The sequence below is a fragment of the Lonchura striata genome, chromosome 25 (assembly GCF_046129695.1).
Source record: "Lonchura striata isolate bLonStr1 chromosome 25, bLonStr1.mat, whole genome shotgun sequence".
Taxonomy (NCBI): Eukaryota; Metazoa; Chordata; class Aves; order Passeriformes; family Estrildidae; genus Lonchura; species Lonchura striata.
The window spans coordinates 6,286,201-6,303,846 of NC_134627.1; the positions used below are offsets into that span (position 1 = coordinate 6,286,201).

General features: G+C 65.7%; 5 protein-coding genes across 7 annotated transcripts; 1 reads left to right on the forward strand and 4 right to left on the reverse strand.

Moving 5' to 3' along the window:
- Positions 1-89: 89 nt before the first annotated feature.
- PSMC3IP (PSMC3 interacting protein) lies at positions 90-1,428 on the forward strand. Of its 3 annotated transcripts, XM_021532970.2 has the most exons (8): positions 90-187; positions 268-374; positions 440-529; positions 594-705; positions 819-964; positions 1,089-1,142; positions 1,222-1,281; positions 1,361-1,428. In XM_021532970.2, exons 1-8 carry the CDS (start codon positions 157-159, stop codon positions 1,418-1,420), a joined length of 660 nt encoding a protein of 219 aa, XP_021388645.1. In that variant the 5' UTR covers positions 90-156; the 3' UTR covers positions 1,421-1,428. The 3 variants fall into 3 exon arrangements, with proteins under 3 accessions (XP_021388645.1, XP_077644410.1, XP_077644409.1); XM_077788284.1 differs by having other exon boundaries at positions 1,089-1,281; XM_077788283.1 differs by having other exon boundaries at positions 1,089-1,409.
- A 601-nt stretch (positions 1,429-2,029) lies between these two features.
- Positions 2,030-5,561, reverse strand: MLX (MAX dimerization protein MLX). The gene is made up of 8 exons (XM_021532971.2): positions 5,487-5,561; positions 5,150-5,186; positions 4,935-5,024; positions 4,422-4,528; positions 4,124-4,223; positions 3,764-3,863; positions 3,335-3,536; positions 2,030-3,223 (listed from the first exon to the last, which is right to left on the reverse strand). Exons 1-8 carry the CDS (start codon positions 5,547-5,549, stop codon positions 3,167-3,169), a joined length of 756 nt encoding a protein of 251 aa, XP_021388646.1. The 5' UTR covers positions 5,550-5,561; the 3' UTR covers positions 2,030-3,166.
- A 1,160-nt stretch (positions 5,562-6,721) lies between these two features.
- COASY (Coenzyme A synthase) lies at positions 6,722-10,646 on the reverse strand. The gene is made up of 9 exons (XM_077788419.1): positions 10,031-10,646; positions 9,504-9,718; positions 9,222-9,353; positions 8,826-9,015; positions 8,422-8,486; positions 7,578-7,662; positions 7,360-7,457; positions 7,124-7,270; positions 6,722-6,947 (listed from the first exon to the last, which is right to left on the reverse strand). Exons 1-9 carry the CDS (start codon positions 10,644-10,646, stop codon positions 6,849-6,851), a joined length of 1,647 nt encoding a protein of 548 aa, XP_077644545.1. The 3' UTR covers positions 6,722-6,848.
- A 182-nt stretch (positions 10,647-10,828) lies between these two features.
- Positions 10,829-12,530, reverse strand: HSD17B1 (hydroxysteroid 17-beta dehydrogenase 1). The gene is given in 7 exon segments (XM_031507056.2): positions 10,829-11,094; positions 11,166-11,349; positions 11,449-11,542; positions 11,619-11,798; positions 12,088-12,396; positions 12,399-12,503; positions 12,506-12,530. Coding segments are annotated over 7 exon segments (1,068 nt in total). The 3' UTR covers positions 10,829-10,923.
- Positions 12,531-12,894: 364 nt separating this feature from the next.
- NAGLU (N-acetyl-alpha-glucosaminidase) lies at positions 12,895-16,676 on the reverse strand. The gene is made up of 6 exons (XM_021532972.2): positions 16,192-16,676; positions 15,934-16,081; positions 15,661-15,807; positions 15,389-15,474; positions 14,983-15,239; positions 12,895-14,771 (listed from the first exon to the last, which is right to left on the reverse strand). The coding sequence occupies exons 1-6, from the start codon at positions 16,605-16,607 to the stop codon at positions 13,555-13,557; spliced, it is 2,271 nt and encodes a 756-aa protein (XP_021388647.2). The 5' UTR covers positions 16,608-16,676; the 3' UTR covers positions 12,895-13,554.
- Positions 16,677-17,646: the final 970 nt, after the last annotated feature.

Consider the following 17,646-nt stretch of genomic DNA (forward strand, 5'->3'; position numbering starts at 1 on the left):
CGCGGGGGCGGGCCGGTACCGGGCGGGGCACGTTACCCCCGCCAATCACGGTGTGCCCCGCCCTCGCCGCGATTGGCGGGGAGCGGGCGGCGCGCCGGAAGTGCGCGAACGGCGCCAACCGGGAACGGAGCGGGGCTGGAGGCCCGGGGCCGCGGGATGAGCAAAGGGCGCGAGGCCGCGGCGGGCGGTGAGTGCGGGAGTGGCGGGGGAGCACCGGGCGGCCTCTGCGGCCCCAGGAGGCCGCTGTGACCGGGGCTGGTCCCTCAGGAGGCGCCGCCGCCGTGCTGCTGCGGTACCTGCGGGAGCAGAACCGCCCGTACAGCGCCCAGGACGCCTTCGGGAACCTGCAGCGGGAGCACGGGCTGGGCAAGGCGGTGAGCGGGGCCGGGCCGGGCCGGGGCGGGGCGGACGCGGGCCCGGCTGACAGCGCGTCCCGCAGGCCGTGGTGAAGGCGCTGGAGCAGCTGGCGCAGCAGGGCAGCGTGCGCGAGAAGGTCTACGGCAAGCAGAAGATCTACTTCGCTGAGCAGGTGAGCCCCGGAACCGCCCGCCGGCCCCGCTTGCCCCGCACCCCTGACCCGCCGCTGCCCGCAGGAGCAGCTCCCGGCCGCCAGCGATGCGGAGCTCCGCGGGCTGGACGGGGAGATTGCCGAGCGCTCCGCCCAGCTGCAAGCGCTGCAGCAGAGCTGCCGGCACATGGAGGCGGGTGAGTGTGCCCGGCCGGGCAGCCCCGAGCCACCGCGGCATCCCCGGGGGCACGGGCACCCGTGCCCTGGTGCCGCGTGGCAGCCCGGCCGGTGATCGGTGCCACCTTCCCAGAGCTGAAGGACTTGAACAGCTCCATGACAACCCCTGAGATTACCAGGGAGATCGAGGCACTGAGGAAGGACTGTGCCAGTTACACGGAGAAACTGGAGAGGATTAAATCTGCTACCAACCATGTGACTCCAGAGGAAAAAGAGAAGGTGAAGAGCTGCGTGTGAACCCGGGCCAGCCTGGATCCAGGATCCAGCACTTCCCTTACAGGCATTGCTTGCCCGGGGCTCCCGACAGCCCCGCGGGGTAGCTCTGACCCGGTGCTGTTGGCAGGTGTGCCGGGAGCAGCAGCTGTACCGCCGGGAGTGGCGCCGGAGGAAGCGGATGGTACCGGCCGTGCTGCGGGTGGGCAGCAAGGCCCTGCTGGGACTGCTGCCCACGGCCCTCACCCGCTCTGTCTCGCCAGGCCACCGAGCTGCTGGATGCCATCCTGGAGGGGTATCCCAAGAGCAAGAAGCAATTCTTTGTAAGTACCCAGGCTGGGTCATGCCTATGGCTGCTGAGCCAGACCCCAAGCCTGTTCTGATCTGCTCGGTGCCATGCAGGAGGAGGTTGGGATAGAGACAGATGAGGACCACGGTGTCGTGATGCCAGCGAACACATGAGGTGCTGGGAGAGCCTTTGTTCTGGGGAGAAGCTGCTGCAGAGCTGCCTCTGAAACTTGGCTGTTGGGTTGTTCTTTTTCTCTTTTTGCAGGACTGGCATTTGTCCTGTGTATTTATTTGGTTTTGTTTTAAAATGTTTTGTGGTTGGGAGGGTGGGTGGGTAGGAGTAACTTGGCACTGGCCCTCTCCTTGCAGCAGAATGTCGTTTTTTCCTGCCCCCAGTGCACAGAGCTGTCTGGCTGGGGTCTGATGTGGCTGGGGGGACACGTGGGGGCACTGGTGCTGTGTCCCTGGTGTTCTGGTAAGGAAAGGCAGAGAGGGACTCTCTGGGCTGCAGAACTCTGTCTGTGTTCTAGCTGCTTCCTGCTATGTGGCAGAGCAGTCACATGAGAGTATGATCCATTAAACACCAGGATTTTGGTTCAGCTGCACATCTTGTGGTGTTTGTCTCTTCAGAGGGTGTCAGGGCAGGGTTTAGGCCCTGAGGAGTGGGGAGGACAGGAACCAGAAGAGGGTAACCTGAGCCACAGGGGCTGGAATGAGCTTCTGGAAACCTCCAGCTCTAGGGCACAGCTGCAGGAACTCACCATCAGAAAAATCTTTAAAATGTTCATTGAAATTTATTTAATTACTTTTCACAATAGAAAAATACATCACTTCCACGTGTGAGGTCTGTAAAATTCCACGTCTTCTTCCCAAGGCAGGAGGCAGTGCTCCCTCCTCAGTGCTGGAAAAACTGCCTGAAATAAACATTCCCTGGATGTGCCCCTGGAGCAGGAGCACAAACATGGTTATGGAGAACAAAGCCTGCTGCTGGCAGCACCCTGGTCCCATCACTCTGGACAGTGACCAGCCCTCACCTGAGCAGAGCTGTGACCCAAACTGGGCATGGGACAGGGTCAAACATGTCCCCGATAGCAGCTGCTTCTACTGCTGGCAGAGGCAGCGCTCTGGGACTGTTTCAAAATTTACAGTAATAGAAATCAAATTGAGGCTGGTCATGTATGATTGTGTATAAAAGTTCTAAGGAGGAGCAGCAAGTGCACGTGCCCATACTATGCTACAGCTGCAGAACTTTCCTGTGCAGTACAGCCAGTTTCTGAAAAGGAGAGATGTTCCAGCAGTTGCAGGAACATCCTCTGTTCCTTTCCAGGGACTCACGGCTGCAGCACGCTTGGGGTTCAGCAAGGTCCTATCATGTGCTGCCAAGGCCACAGCTCCCAGCTCTTGATGGGCTCATCCTGCTGCCAACACTGCCAGGCTCCTCCAAAATGCAATAGCTGACTTAAACAGCTGCTTCAGAGGGGCAGGGGACAGCCCAGAGGGTCAGGGAAAAGCAACTCCTACTGCTATACCAGAAAGCCATTGTTTTTAGTATGCATTTGTCACATTTCCCACCCTGGGGATAGGAGGGCTGTCACAGGCCTGAGGGCACAGAGTGGAGCTGCTATAGGATCAGCTCTGCAAGGAGAGTCGGTGGCACAGGCAACCCCATGGCACTGCCTGAGCCAGAGACTGCTCCTCACCACCTTTCCCTCCCCTCCTGCCCAGTCCCTATAAAGATTTGGTGGCACCAAATGGAGCAGCAGTGTTTGCACAGCCACTGTTGGGCTTCAGAAGGAATACAATAAATAATTCAGAGAACCTTAAAAACAGCCGCAAGGGAGAGGGCCCAGGGTGGTGCCTGGCACCCTGGCCTCTGGCAGAAGCGCCCCATCCCCACGGGCACAGAAGTGGCACGGGAGCTCAGTAGAGCTGGCTCTTCACCTTGTGCAGGACCCCGATGACAACGTCCCGCAGCGTCTGTGGCAGAGAGAGGACACAGTCAGTTGCTCTGTGGAGGGACAGCCACCCCTGTGCCACTGTCTGTGCCCCCTCAGCCATGGCACCAGCCCTCTGCAGCCCTGCTTTCACCTGGGGCTTGCAGTGCTCCTCAATCCAGCTGAAGACACACGCTGAGAGCTCCTGGAAACTCGTTACAGAGACTGAGGCATTGAAGGACTGGAACAGGGAGTCCATGATGCCTTGGAAAACATTGAACTTCACCTCGTCAGAGATCTGGTTCTTCCCCTCATTCGGGTTGTCCTGATGAGCTTTCACAATCTGCTCATAGTTCCTGAAACAAGCACGGCACACCGAGGTCAGCAGTGAGGTCTCCACACGTGACTGACTCCAAGCTGCCCCTCCCAGCTCCCACATCCAGCTCCTGCTCCCAGCTCTGAATTCCCACACCAGCTCCTGCTCCTGGTTCTGTCTCCAGATGGAGAACCACTGCAGAACCCAGCAAGGATGTGAAGGAAAAACAGGAAATAGAGGGCATGACCCCAACAGCTCTTCCCTTACACTTTCATGATCTTCAAGGCCATCACATCTTTCCTGAGGGTAGAAACTTCTTCCTCCTGCTTTTTCTTTTCCTTGTGCAAGAACTGAATGTAGTCGATAGCTGAGCATGAAATCAGAGTGAGGATTTGGGAGCACACATGGACCCCTGAGATCCCCATGGGAGGTGCCTGAGCCAGGGCACCACCAGCTCCCACTGACCCAGTTCCCCTGGGGAAGGTGAGTGCAGGGAAGCAGCACCCAAGCTCCCCAGAGCCTCATCACACCAGAAGGTTCTAAGGTGCTGAACTTTGCCCTGCACACCTCTAGGGCGGAGCTTTGGGGGTTGATAGCACCTCTTTCCCTCCTGCCCTTGGGACTCACTTTTCTGGAGCACAATGGCCTTGCTCAGCTTCTGTGAGCTGATGGAGAAATCCTGCTGCTCACAGGTGGGAACGATGGCCTGCAAGTCGTTGTAGCCTTTCTGCAGGGAAGTAGAGCCACAGAGTGTGGGCTCATCCCGTGAGGCCAGGTCCACACCCAGCTCCCACAGCACAGCCCCTCAGAGCCAGGCCAGCTTGCAGCACTCACTGAGCAGGACAGAGAAGTGCTGGGAGAGCAGGGGGTGCAGCAGGCTGGCAGCAGTGCTCCAGCACTGCCTGCTGCCCCTTGCCTCGCTCACCTTGATGGCATCTCGGCGCTTCTGCTCGGCCTGGGTGTGCGCCCGGCGGCGCTGGTCCTTGTACGACTCCTTGCAGGACTCCTGATGGTAGTCACTGTCCTCATCATCTGTGGGGACAGAGTGTGGCTGGGGACACAGAGGCACGAGAAGAGGCACAAGACAGCTCCAGGGATCACTGCAGCTGCAGCCAGGCCCAGCACAGCCCCCAGCCCGTTCAACTACAGCAGACTAGGCAGAAGAAAAGCCTTCCAAGGAGCTCTGGCAACACTTCCCCTCTCTTCAGGAGGCAGATGCCAGCAGCTCCCTTGGAAAGATGTCAAAACCAGAGTGATTCTCGACTCCTAACCCTGCTGGAAACCACAGAACCCTGATGCTGTTCCCACCACCTTCCTCCTCAGGACAGGAATCCTGCCCAGCCACGCTCACCCCCTCGGTGCAGGGCAGACCTGAAGCCCGGCACGTGCCGGATTCCCCGGCGAGCAGAAACACGCGGTCACGGAGAGCAAAGCCCACCTGTGTTGGGGACAGAAGAGGCACTGGTGGAGCCGATGCTGTTGGCCCGGGACACTATGCTGCTTTTCCGGGCATTTTCCATGAAGAGTGCTGGAATTAGAGTATCCCGGGGTCAGTGCCCAAGGCGGGGTGTGACCGGGCGCAGGGGCGTGAGGGGCGTCCCCGGGCAGCCGCTGCCACGCAGGAACGGGGCCGGGCGCCGCCCGGGCACCTACCGGAGTCCAGGCCATTGTCGCCGTAGGCCGCGTCCACCTGCGCGGGGCCGGCGGGCGGAGGAGACACGTCAGCGGGGCTGGGGCTGGGGCGGCGACCCGCGCCCCGGAGCCCCCCGCCCCCAGGAGCTCGGTCGGCCCGAGGAGCTCCCGCCACCCCCGGGCTGCGGCTCCGCTGGGGCCGCTGCCGCCGCCCCTCGCCCCGGCACTGGCTCGTGTGCGCTCCCCGCTCCCCCGGCCCCGCGCTCACCCTGCCCGGCCGCCACGAGCCCCGTCCCGGCGCGCCGCCCTGCGCCCCCGCGGCACCCGGCGGCCCGGCCCGACCCGGTCCCGGCCCCACCTTCCCCCACGAGTCCTCGGCGGCGGCGCCCGGCGGCTCCGCCATCTTCCGCCCGCCGGTCATGTGACCGCGCCGCGCCGCCGGGGGGCGCCCGCGGGCGTGACGTCACGGGCGTGACGCTGCCGGGGCGGGAACCGAACGGGGGACCCCACACGGGACACCGGGAAAACCACATGGGACACCGGGAAAACCACACCGGCTACAGGGAATCCCACACGGGACACCAGGAAAACCACACCGGCTACAGGGAATCCCACACGGGACACCGGGAATCCCGCACGGGACACCGGGAAAACCACACGGGGCACCGGGAATCCCACACGGGGCACCGGGAAAACCACACGGGACACCGGGAAAACCACACCGGCTACAGGGAATCCCACACGGGACACCGGGAATCCCACACGGGACACCGGGAAAACCACACCGGGCACCGGGAATCCCACACGGGATACGGGAATCCCCCACGGGACACCGGGAAAACCACACGGGGCACCGGGAATCCCACACGGGACACCGGGAGTCCCCACATGGGGCACTGGGAATCCCACACGGGACACCGGGAAAACCACACGGGACACCGGGAAAACCACACCGGCTACAGGGAATCCCACACGGGACACCGGGAATCCCGCACGGGACACCGGGAAAACCACACGGGGCACCGGGAATCCCACACGGGGCACCGGGAAAACCACACGGGACACCGGGAAAACCACACCGGCTACAGGGAATCCCACACGGGACACCGGGAATCCCACACGGGACACCGGGAAAACCACACCGGGCACCGGGAATCCCACACGGGATACGGGAATCCCCCACGGGACACCGGGAAAACCACACGGGGCACCGGGAATCCCACACGGGACACCGGGAGTCCCCACATGGGGCACTGGGAATCCCACACGGGACACCGGGAAAACCACACGGGACACCGGGAAAACCACACCGGCTACAGGGAATCCCACACGGGACACCGGGAATCCCACACGGGACACCGGGAAAACCACACCGGGCACCGGGAATCCCACACGGGATACGGGAATCCCCCACGGGACACCGGGAAAACCACACGGGGCACCGGGAATCCCACACGGGACACCGGGAGTCCCCACATGGGGCACTGGGAATCCCACACGGGACACCGGGAGTCCCACCCGCGGGGCCGGGGCCAGACCGGGAGCGGGGAGCGGGGAGCGGGCAGGGCACGGAGCGGCGCACGGACACGCACGGCAGGAGCAGCCTCTTTACTGTCACCAGCGGGGCTCAGCCCTGCGGGGCTGCCCCTCCCCGGGCCCCGCGGGATGCCCGGACCCTCGCCGGAGCTGGCCGGGCGCGGTGGTCTCGGTCCCACGCTGCTCACCGCGGGCAGTGGTGGCTGGACACGGCCGGGGCCGTCCCCCCCGGGCCGGGCTCGGCGCTCAGGCGCTGCTGCAGCAGGTCCCAGGCCTTTTGCACCTGCCGCAGAACCGGGACGGTGCCTCAGGGCCCGCGGCTCGGGCAGGAGCGGCCGGCTTCCTCCCGGCCGAATTCACATCCCCGAATCCACCCTCGTGGCAGCCTCGATGGCACCGTGACAGCTCCTGTCACAGCCACCCAGAGCGCCCCGGGCGCCGCAGCAGCCCCGGGCTCACCTGCTGGCGGGTGACGTGCGGCTCCCAGAGCGTGCAGAGCACCACCTGTGACTGCTGCACCCGCTGCCCGTTGGTCATCTGGCTCTGCAGCCGGTGCCGAGCGGCCTCCTCGGTCAGCCCGTCCCTGGCCACGATGCGCCTCACGGCCTGGCGGGGACACCGGGGACGCTCAGCTGCTTGGGGGGACACCGAGGACCAGCCCCGGCAGCAAGCGAGGGGCCCGGGGCGCTGCCCACCTCCTCCTCCGGGATGATGGCTGTCCACACCTCGTGGACCATGTCCTGCCAGCCGGCCTCCAGCAGCACGGCAGCGTCCAGCACACACACGGCCTTCCCTAGGGAACAAGGGCGATCCTCAGTGGGCAGCCATGGATCACAGCAGCCTGGGCTCACTCCCACCTTCCTGACGCTTCACTGCTGAGATGAGGCTGCCACAGAGCCACCGCCCCTGTTACCTTGAGCATCAGCCTCCCTGACCCTTTCCTTCACCATCTGGGCTATTTCGGGCCACACAATGTCCGTCAGCCTCTTCAGCTGCTCCTAGAAAGGACCACAGCAGGATTTGAGATGCAGTGCCTCATCCTCAGAACCCCTGTGTAGCCAGCCAGGAAAGTAGGGTGTAAGCAGTCAGGGGACACCCAGGAAGGACCCACTGAAGCTGGGGAGGTGGGTCCAGCCCATCGCTGAGCACCAGGAAGGTGCTTTCATACTGGCCAGAGGTTCCCATTCCTGCTGCCAGGGTCAGGGTGCTTTTCCCTGTTATTTTCCTTGTCCTGCCATTAGGGCCCTGCTATTAGCAGAGATCTCAGTCTCTGCTGTGAGACGTGCTTTGCTCCACAGCACAGCAAGCTCCCTGTGCAGCAAGGCCCACAAACGACATGACCACCCAGGGAACCTCTTGATGTGCCTCCACCTTGGCTGGAGAAGCAGCAGAGCAGCAGGCTGAGCACCTGTAAAGGCCAGGTGCCACTGAGCCCCCTGGGTACAAGGGGCAGAGACCACTGGCTGTGTCTGTCAGGTCTGTTGCTCTGAGCTGGGTGAAGGAAAAGCACAGTGTAGAGGAGGTGGGGATGGAACAGGGACAGGGATGGGAACAGGGAGGCAGCAGCAGCTGCAGGGAAACACCAATGTATCCAGCACAGCTGCTGATTCAGCTGCAGAGATGCAATCTGTCCCACCCTGTCCCCATGCCACTACCAGAAAATACAGCCAGGAAAGGGCTGAAAACTCAAAACCCCTGGCACAAGAGAACAGCCCCCACTCACAACATTAAGTATTTCCAATAAACCTGCTTTTTACCTGGTTTCCAAACACTTTGGCCCCGAGGGCTTTTCTGTTAATTGTTCCATCTTTGTTCAGGATCTCTGCAAGGCAGAAGCACAACAGGTTTGGGAGGGACAACTCCCATCCCTGTGGCAAGCCTGGGCTGGGGAAACAGCTTTGGCACAGGGCTCTCAACAGCACGCATAAACACCTAACCTGGCAGCTCTTCACCCGATTCCTGAAAAGGACAGCGAAGAGCTTTTTCCAGGCAAACAACAGCCCGGTTCATCGTTCCCCACCAGCAGCTCTGACAGGGGACACACAACACTTGGGGAGCCCAAAACCCATGGAGGGGGAGGGGGGCACAGGCCAGGGCTCTCTGGGACACTGGGACGTCCCTCCCTCCCCTTCCTCCTCCCTGCAGCCTCCAGTGACTCTACCTGCCCCAAAGGCTGCCACCACTGGCTCGTAGGCCGGGCCACCAGGGACATAGACGGCGTGGCCCAGCTTGTCAGCGTCGATGATGAACGCACCCAGCTGCCCCAGGAGTTTGGCAATGGAAGTTTTCCCGCTCCCAGTTCCCCCAGTCAGCCCAATCACATATGGGCGCAACGGCAGAGCTGGGTCTCGCTAAGGGAAAGAGGAAAGCCGTGGCAACAGACGGAGAACTGGGCTTTGCTGGAGAAGGATCCTGACAGCCCAGCCTGGAGGTGACCATGAAAGGCTCTGAGCCTGCAGAGCAGCAGGCAGCCTTTCCAAACTCTTCGACTCCCGAGACTCCCACCCCTCCTCCCGGGCACTCCCATGGCTGCTGTGGCTCTGCAGGCCCCCCTCACCCGTGGGGGCTGCAGCAGTGTCCCCAGCAGTCTCTGCCGGAGGCTGGAGGAGCTGATCTTCTCCTCCTCGTTCTGACTGTGTTCGGGGTCTTTCATCAATTGGATTTCATACAGAGCCAGCTCGGGGAGCCCCTAATGAGAGAAGGGAGCCCCGAGAGCTGTCAGCCATGAGAGTGCAGCAGAGGGAAGGGGCAAATCAAGACCAAATTTGCCCCCAGGCAGTATCAGGCAGGGTGAGGAGGCGGGCGGGGGTAGCCCACCGGGCTCCAGCGTGGGAATTACGTTTTCAAGTCTCTTCCTGTTCACAGCCTCCCCTCCCCGGTGGGTCTCCTCACTGACCACCAGGCACTGCAGGTCGGGGTCTGTGACTGCGGGGCCGAAGGGGTCGGCCAGAGGCACGATGTCGTAGCACAGTGAGGGCTTCACATCCTCCAAAAACTCACGCAGCTTCGCCGCCCGCAGCTCGTACGGCTCGATCAGCTCTGGCAGGACCTTGTCTGCCGGGTGCCAGGAGGGCGGAGAAGCACAAGAGTGACGGAAAAGCAAGACCAAGAGATGGGAGAAAACACTCGGCTGGGACTTTGAACACTGCCTCCCCCTTCCCTTGCCCTCGCTGCACCTTGCGGGTTGTGGGCAGGACAGCGGCGCCCCCCTGGATCCCCACTGACGCTCTGCCTGGATGGCACCGCCTTGGGTGGGTGGCTGCCAGGACTTCACTTGTTACAGGGCCCCCAGACCTCTGCCCTGCCCCGGGGAGCACCGGGCTCAGCCCTCGTCCCCGCGCAGTGCCACGGCCGCCCCGGACTCACGGCGGAGCAGCTCTGCGTCGGCCACCCCGGCCAGGAGCCGCCGCCGGGCCAGGAGGCAGCAGGCGCTGAGCAGGAGCCGGTGCGCGCCGTGCAGCCGATCGAAGGTGCCGCCGACCGCCACGTCCAAGAATTCGGGGAGCGCCGCGTCAGGATCCTGCTCGGGGTCCCCCTCGGGGTCTCCCCCGGTGTCCCCCGCGGCGTCCTCGCCCAGCAGCAGCGCGGGCAGGCTCGGCGGGCAGCCGTACACCGCCGCGGCCAGGCGCTGCAGCCCGAGCTGCACCGGCTCCGGCGGCCCCGGCGCCTCGGCGGCGGCCGCCAGCAGGACGCGGGGCTGCCGCGCCAGGCGGCGGCCGGGGCCGAGCAGGACGCGCAGGTCCAGCCCCCGCCGCGCCGCCGCCGCCGCGTACAGCGCGGCCAGAGCCCGCAGCAGCGCGGGGCCCGCGGGCGGCGCGGCGGGGCCGGCGGCGGGGCCGCCCAGCCGCAGCCCCGGCTGCAGATGCACGTACAGCGGCCCCGCCACCAGCCCCGCCGCCGCCGCCACCAGCCCCGCCGCCCGCCGGGGCAGCGCGGGCAGCGGCGCCGTCAGCACCAGCAGCCCCGAGGCGAAGGGCGGCATCGCCCCGCCGGAAGCGCCGCCGACCGGAACGGGGCCGGGAACGGCACCGGAACAGCTCCGCCTCCCGGGCAGCCCCGCCCGGCTCCGCCCGCCGGGGGAGGGGACCGGCCGGCCCGGCCGCAGTGCGGAACGAGCCCGGGGGCTCCGCGGGGCCGCGGCGTGACGGGACGGAGCCGGAGCCGTGCGGCTGCAAAGGGCTTTATTGGGGACACGGCGGCACCGAGCCCGCGAACGGGCCCGCGGCGGGGCAGCGGTGCCGGTGTTGGGGCGGCTCTGCTCAGGGCTGGTCCCCGCCGGTCTCGCTGCTGCCGAACACGAAGTCGTGCATGGCGCGGACGTACTCGGAGCCGTCGGGGCTGCTCAGCCGCAGGCGCCAGAGCGGGGCGAGGAGCTGGGTGCTGGCGCAGCGAAGGGGCGGGCAGGGGCTGCCGATGGCCTCCAGGAACACCTGGCACCGCAGACGGGTCAGAGCCCTCCCTGGCACGGCCCCACGGCCACCCCCGCCCCGCGGTGACCGACCGGCAGGACCTCCTCCACCTCCTGCGCCGCGTCGCGGAAGATGCTCTGACAGTGCCCCAGGTACCGGCGGTACAGGCCCTGTGTCTCGGCGTCCAAGCCCCGCATCTCGCTGCCCTCAGGGTCGGGGCGCTGCAGGTTGGCCAGGAAGCTGGTGTGGACGGGCCCGCACTCCACCAGCGTCAGGCTGCGGGAGGGAGCACATGAGCTGCCGCCGTACCCCCGCCCCGGCATTCCCCCATCCCGGCGGGCACGATCCAGCCCTCGTGGCATCACCGGCACTCACTGGATGTTGAAGGGGCGCAGGACGATGGCCAGACTCTCGCACAGCCCCTCCACTGCAAACTTGCTGGCACAGTACACAGCGTTGAAGGGCAGCCCTGGGGCAGAGCCACACCCTGAGCACCAGAGCTCTTTCCCACCCCTCCCGGTGCCACGGGATGCTGGGGGTCCCACCTTGCAGCCCCCCGATGCTGCTGGAGACTATGATCCGCCCGGCTCTGCGGCTCTTCATGGCTGGCAGGAACGCCTGGATGGTGCGGACAGCCCCAAAGAGGTTCACGTCGAAGAGAGTTTTCATGGCCTGGTCGGAGCAGGTCTCCAGCGGTCCCATCAGTCCCACCCCTGCATTGCAGACTGCCAGGCATGGTGTGGTCAGCTGGGCACAGGGCAGCCAGCCAGTGACAGCCCTGCACACCACCGAGTGCCAGAAGGCAGAAATGGGGGGGATTTCCCTGCTGATGGGCCCTCGGCACCCCCAAATCCATCTACTGCACCTCTGCCCCGCTAAACACGTCCTATCCCAGCCCTAGGACTGCCTGCACCTAATTTGGCCTCTCCTCCTGGTGCCTTGAGGAGGGTTGTGACCCCAGAGAGGTCCCCTCAGCCACCCCAGGGACACTGGGGGCACCAGGAAGAGCCGTACCCAGCACATCCAGCCGCTGTCCCTGCACCCGCTGTGCAGCAGCTGCCAGCGAGCAGGGGTCAGTGACATCCAGCTGCAGGACCTCCAGCGTGTCGGGGCAGCAGCCCCCCAGGCGCTCCAGCAGCCGCTCACCCTTGGCCAGGTCACGCATGGTGGCATAAACTGGGGAGAGAGCGTGGCCGTGGGCAGCAGTGGCACCGAGCTGCAGGGCCAGCAGCCAGCCCAGCCCACCCCAGGCTCTGTCCTCTGTCTCTCCTTGGTGAGGAGAGCCTGGCCCAGCCCGGAGACCCCCGGGGCAGCGCCGACCCCTTTACCTTTGAAGCGGCGAGCGGCGTCGGCTGCCAGGCATGCAGCCAGCCCCAGGCCGATGCCCGAGGAGCAGCCCGTGATCAGCACCGTGGTTCTCTCCATGGCTGCAGTGCCGGCCAACGCGGCCACGCCATTTAAGAGGGCTGGGAAGGGGGTCCCCCCGCCCCACGCCACCGTGTTGTGTCTGCTGCTTTATCTCAAGGCCCCTCCACCCACCTCCCTGTGCATGCCTGGGGCTCCCTGCGCCTTGATCCTCGTGCAGGTGCTGTGATAAAGACTCCACCGAGCCAGGACCTCCCTGCTGGAGGAGGCTCTGGGCCATGAGGGGAGCTGCAGCCCCAGGGGTCTGCCCCAGCTGTACTTTGCTGTGCCAGGCATCCCGGCTGCCAGGACATGTCTGGCAGGGTGTTGCTCCTGCTGGGCAGACACAGGGCTGAGCTGCTCCTCTGCCCCCATGTTCCACACAGTCCTGTGCTAGCAAAAGGAGTTGGACACACATGGGAGAAAAGTCTGTATTTGCTCCATAGCTGGGCTCTGCCCAAGCCCCATCTGTGGAAAAGGCCTCAAAAACTGTCCTGGGGAGCGCAGCTCCAGCAATGCTGCAGGCAATGCTGCGAAGTCTTCTATGATAAAAAAAGGCACTAAATGTGGGCAGGGCCATGCAGTGCCATGTCCCCACAGGCACTGGGGTCCAACACTGCTCTACCCATCTGCCTACTGCCACCTCCCTGTCTGCTTCTTCCCCATCACTGCCCCTGCTAACTAGCCAAGGCCCCACAGCAGGGACACATTTGTCTTGTCCCTCTGCAGTGTCCCACTAAGCTTCCAGCTACAAACACTGGGGCAGCCCAGGTTTCCTGGGAACAGGCTCAAGGCAGCTGGGCAGAGTTGAGCACAGAGCACAGAGGATGGGACCCTGGGGCACGGCCTCCCCACGACCCCTCTGCCAGCCCCTTGTCCATGTGCCAGCCCCTCTTGGGGCAGATCCTGCCCATGCAGAGGAAGGGGTGGATCCAGGCTGGCTGAGGGCCACCAGGGCCCTGTGCCCCTCTTCCAGTACAGCCAGGACACAGCCATCAGGGCTGGAGCCCAGACTGGGGAAGGTGCAGGGGCTCTATCCACCCTCTCTGGGGGAGGCTCTGGAGGCAGAACCCAAAGTCACGCAGGCCCAGCCAAGCTGTGCCGCAGGGCGCTGGGGTAGTATTTGAGGAACAGCTTCCTGGAGATCTCCATGGTATCCCCAGATGGCACAGCTGGGTAGCGCTTCTTGTTGTAGACGAAGCCTCTCTCCACTTGGAAGACAGCCTGGTTGAACTGGTCCTGGTGGAAGGGGCGGCCTGAGTTGAGGCTCTCCACCAACACCGAGACGAAGAGGCTCCAGCGCACAGCGTAGTAGTCCAGCACCAGCCCCCCCAGCTGCTTGTTGGCATAGTCCAGAATGTTCCCGCTGGGCCCCCAGAGCGTCACCTGGTTCCGGGCATTCAGCTCATACTGCTCAGCCTCCCGGTCACTGGTGGCCATGGCACGGGCGCTCTGCAGCCAGCGGCCGAGCAGGAAGAGGCTGTGGCTGGACAGGAGGCTGTCCAGCTCTGGCAGCAGGTCGTACACCAGCACGCCGCCGGCCGTCAGCAGCTCGGGCAGCGCGTGGCTCTGGAAGGCCTGGCGGATGCTCAGGTAGTAGTGGCTGACCAGCTGCTGGGCTGCCTGCCGTGTCACATCCACCAGGTCGTAGAGGAAGGCGGGGCTGGAGCCCAGCTCGGCGCCGGCGCTCAGGAGCAGACGCCAGGCCTCGAACACGTCGCTGGCGTTGTACCAGAGCTCCGTGTCCATGCGCAGCGAGGGCCGGCGCACCAGGGGGCTGCGGTTGTGGTTGACACAGACGCCGGTGCAGTTATAGACGCTGCGGAGGAGCAGGCGCCAGGCGCTGGCCGCGGCAGCGTTCGGGGCACCGTAGCGGCGCTCGGCGTAGCGGGTCACCCAGCTGGGCAGGTCGAGGGGCTCCTGCCGCCAGCCCAGCTCGTTCATCAGCTCGTACACCATGTCGTTCTGCTCAATGCCCTCGGGCACCAGCCCCGTGCCCACCATGGTGGAGTTGGGGAAGCGCCGAGCCGCGAAGGGGCCGTGGTTGATGGCCTCCACAGTGCCAAAGAGGCCGTGGTTGCCCCCGAAGTTGTGCAACATGCACCAGATGAAGGGCTGCCCATAGAAGGACTCTGTCCACTGGTAGACGGGCTTGGACTCAGCAAAGAGGTCGAGAACAATCATCCTGCCAAGGGGCACTCCATGCAGCAGGGCCCGCACCTGTGCTGGCTGCCAGAAGTCAGGCTGGTGCTGGAAGAGCCAGCCCTGCATCAGCCACAGCGCCTTGGGGTCAGCTGGGGGCAGAAGAGCACTGAGTGAGATCCTCTCCAGGCAGGGCCCACAGGTGTCTCATGAGGCCCTGGGGCCATCAATCACCCTCAAGGGGGTTTTGGGGATCTGACACCAATGGGTTCTATGCTTGAATGGGGCCCACAGCCACCTCCCCCAGCTCTTGCTATCCCACCTGGACCCCTGTGGCCAGGCCAGCACCACACACGGACCCACCTCCCGTCATCGACCTGAAAACGGCATTGCTGACCCTCGAGAGATAGGCAGGGTCAGAGGAGAGGGGGGTCATCTCGTTGAAGGTGTCTGCGCTATAGACGTGGTCTGTGCCAAACTCCTTGATCAGCTCCTTCAGGAAGAGGGTCCCGATCACCTGGAACATGGGGTCCTCTGGGTCCAGCAGGTAGATGCACGAGTAGGTGCAGTCGAAGTGGCTCCACTGCCCTAGGCGAGTGGCATTCACACGTGGAAAGACTCTGCACCAGAGGGCAGAGATGGGGATCAGGACAAGGACAAGACCACCGTGCCCATGTGAGGACAGGGCAGCCTCCCAGGGAAGCTGCAGTGGGAGTGAGACCCTGGGAAGTGCCCAGGGCTGAGCCCCCAGGGCAGGGGCTGCACCTACCGAAGGATCCCCTGCGGAACGTGGCCCGCAAAGGCCGGCAGCACCGTGGTCATCCCCAGCGAGCGCATCCGCTCCACGATCCGGTACTGGGAGAGAGAAGGAGGGAGGGAGCAGAAGGAGAGAAGCCCGCACGTTCCCGCGAGGGGACCCCGGGTGCTGCTGCAACTGGGGGCAGAGCAGGGGGCTCTCCGAGGCTGTGTGAGGGCAGCCTCGGCCGGGGGACCAGGGGGTGACAGGGGTTTGCCCCGGGCGGGCGGGGCCGCCCCCGGTACCTGCAGGTAGAGCTGCTTGAAGTGCCAGGCGGGCGGCAGCGGCCCGGCCCAGCGGCGGAGGTTGCCCATCCTGTTCCAGGCCAGGAACGCGGGGCCCGTGAAGTACTTATCGATCTCCGACTGGTTCAGCCCCAGGTTACGGTAAACCTGCACCAAGCGCCGGGGGTCAGGCGGTCCCACGGCTCCCGGTTCCAGAGGTCCCGCCACCGCCATCGTGCCGGTCCCTGTTCCGATGCCCTCCCGGTCCCCACCGCCCCTCGCCCCGGTCCTCACCCGCTGCCAGACCGCCTCCTGCCCCGCGAAAGCCGGTGCCAGGTTGATGCCGCTCAGCGCCATCCAGTCGATCTCCCGCTCCCAGCGCGCCCAGTCCCACCAGACGAAGGAGTAGCTCTGGGCGCAGACGTTCTGGTAGTACCGGTACCTGCGGGAGCGGCGGAGGCTGCGCCCGGGCCCCCGGGCCCCCGTTACATAACAGCGCCTTGTCCCGCGCTAACGAGGCGTGAGCGGCGCCCGGCCCCGCGTCCCCGTTACCTGCCCGGGGCGGCGGCGCGGATCTCGGCCCGCAGCCGCGGCAGCGGGTCGGGCAGGCGGAGCTGCGCCCCGGACCAGGACAGGTGGCAGCCGCAGAAGTCCCGCAGGTAGCGATAGAGGCCGGCGGCCGCCGCCACGCCGCTGGAGCCCGCTACGGCGACGGCCACCCCGGCGCCGGGAGGCGACCACAGCCGGTAGATGTCAGGCCCGCCAGCAGCCAGCGCCGGGTCCACCGACAGCGACACGGCGGCGGCCCCTGGGCCGAGCAGGCGCCGCGCCAGCGCCCGCACCGCCTCCTCCTGCCGCGCGTCCCCCGCCCGCCCCGCCGTCGCCGCCAGCAGCAGCAGGAACGGCAGCGCCAGCCCCGGTACCGGGCCCGATCCCGGTCCCGGTTCCGGCCCCCGCCGCACCGCCATCGCCGCTGCCTGCCCCTGCGCCGGGCCCCGCCTCTCCCGGTACGGTCCCGCCCGCCGCCGGTCCCGCCTCTCACGACCCCGCGGCGCTGGGCGGTGCCGGCGGGGGCCGGGCCTGATCCGTTACCGGCGGCCGAGCGGAGCGATTCGGACCCCTCGGAGCGGTTCGGACCCCTCGGAGCAGGGATGTCCCGGCCGGCTGGGGATGGCCGGGGCGGGCTGGGGACAGGCGCTCCCTGAGCCCCGGGGCCACTGCGGCCCCTTCCCCGCCCGCTCCCGGTGCCCGAGCAGGGACCCGGTTTGCAGCTCCTGCTCGGGGCAGCGGGACCCCTGGGGCTCCGGGGTGTTTCCAGTCTCACGTTTCCCGCGGTGACAGTTCCGCACCACCGGGGCAGCCGGGCCGCGGCGGCCCCGCCCATCCACCAGCCCGGGGCTCCCGGGGCCGCTCCGGCCGGCCGGGGGCGATGCGAGACCGGGCAGCGGCCCGGCAGCACCGGGAGCGGCCCGGCCCCGGGCGCCGAGGCAAGCCCCGCCGCGGAACCGGGCCGGGGCGGGCTCGGGGCTCCCTGAGCATCCCGTGTGCCCCCAACGGGGAGCCGGGGCCTCCTGCCAGCACCGGGGCTGCGCCTGTGACCCCAGAGCCATGGGAACGGGCAGAAGTGTTGCGATTGCACGGGAGAATGGTGAAAGGGGACAGAGGACATTCCCCCGGTCCGCTAGAACCTACAGCTGCGGGAAAAGCATTCCCCGGACCGGCGAGAAGCCGGTTCCCCGCCCAGGAGGTGCGGGAGGCTGGGGCCGCAGCTCTTGACGGCTTCTCGTCCTCCCGGAGAGATCAGGAGATGGGAAAGGCACGGACACGAGCAACACAATCGCCAAAACCCTGCAGAACCCTCCCTTCCGCTGCTCCGCACATGTGGAAATCCCTGTCCGGCAGGAAGGGCCTGAGTAAACACGGCCCTGCGGGGGGAGCGGTCCCTGGGCCGGGGAGAGCAGGACTGGGCACAGCCCCGGGCACGCAGGGCGCGTTGCCCACTGCACC

What these genes read in the sequence shown, in the direction of transcription:
- MLX (XM_021532971.2), bottom strand. Translation starts at nt 5,549, where the DNA reads ATGACCGGCGGGCGGAAGATGGCGGAGCCGCCGGGCGCCGCCGCCGAG. An exon ending in CCGAGGACTCGTGGGGGAAG is followed by an intron (nt 5,187 to 5,486) that starts GTGGGGCCGGGA and finishes GGCCCCGCGCAG; the next exon opens with GTGGACGCGGCCTACGGCGA. An exon ending in GCCTTGAAGATCATGAAAGT is followed by an intron (nt 3,537 to 3,763) that starts GTAAGGGAAGAG and finishes TGCTTGTTTCAG; the next exon opens with GAACTATGAGCAGATTGTGA.
- NAGLU (XM_021532972.2), bottom strand. Translation starts at nt 16,607, where the DNA reads ATGGCGGTGCGGCGGGGGCCGGAACCGGGACCGGGATCGGGCCCGGTA. An exon ending in GTTCCGCAGGGGATCCTTCG is followed by an intron (nt 15,240 to 15,388) that starts GTAGGTGCAGCC and finishes CCTCTGGTGCAG; the next exon opens with AGTCTTTCCACGTGTGAATG. An exon ending in TTTCAGGTCGATGACGGGAG is followed by an intron (nt 14,772 to 14,982) that starts GTGGGTCCGTGT and finishes TTCTGCCCCCAG; the next exon opens with CTGACCCCAAGGCGCTGTGG.
- COASY (XM_077788419.1), bottom strand. Translation starts at nt 10,646, where the DNA reads ATGCCGCCCTTCGCCTCGGGGCTGCTGGTGCTGACGGCGCCGCTGCCC. An exon ending in CCAAAGTGTTTGGAAACCAG is followed by an intron (nt 7,663 to 8,421) that starts GTAAAAAGCAGG and finishes GGTCCTTTCTAG; the next exon opens with GAGCAGCTGAAGAGGCTGAC. An exon ending in CAGGGAGGCTGATGCTCAAG is followed by an intron (nt 7,458 to 7,577) that starts GTAACAGGGGCG and finishes CTTGTTCCCTAG; the next exon opens with GGAAGGCCGTGTGTGTGCTG.
- PSMC3IP (XM_077788283.1), top strand. Translation starts at nt 157, where the DNA reads ATGAGCAAAGGGCGCGAGGCCGCGGCGGGCG. An exon ending in AGCACGGGCTGGGCAAGGCG is followed by an intron (nt 375 to 439) that starts GTGAGCGGGGCC and finishes CGCGTCCCGCAG; the next exon opens with GCCGTGGTGAAGGCGCTGGA. An exon ending in CTCCAGAGGAAAAAGAGAAG is followed by an intron (nt 965 to 1,088) that starts GTGAAGAGCTGC and finishes TGCTGTTGGCAG; the next exon opens with GTGTGCCGGGAGCAGCAGCT.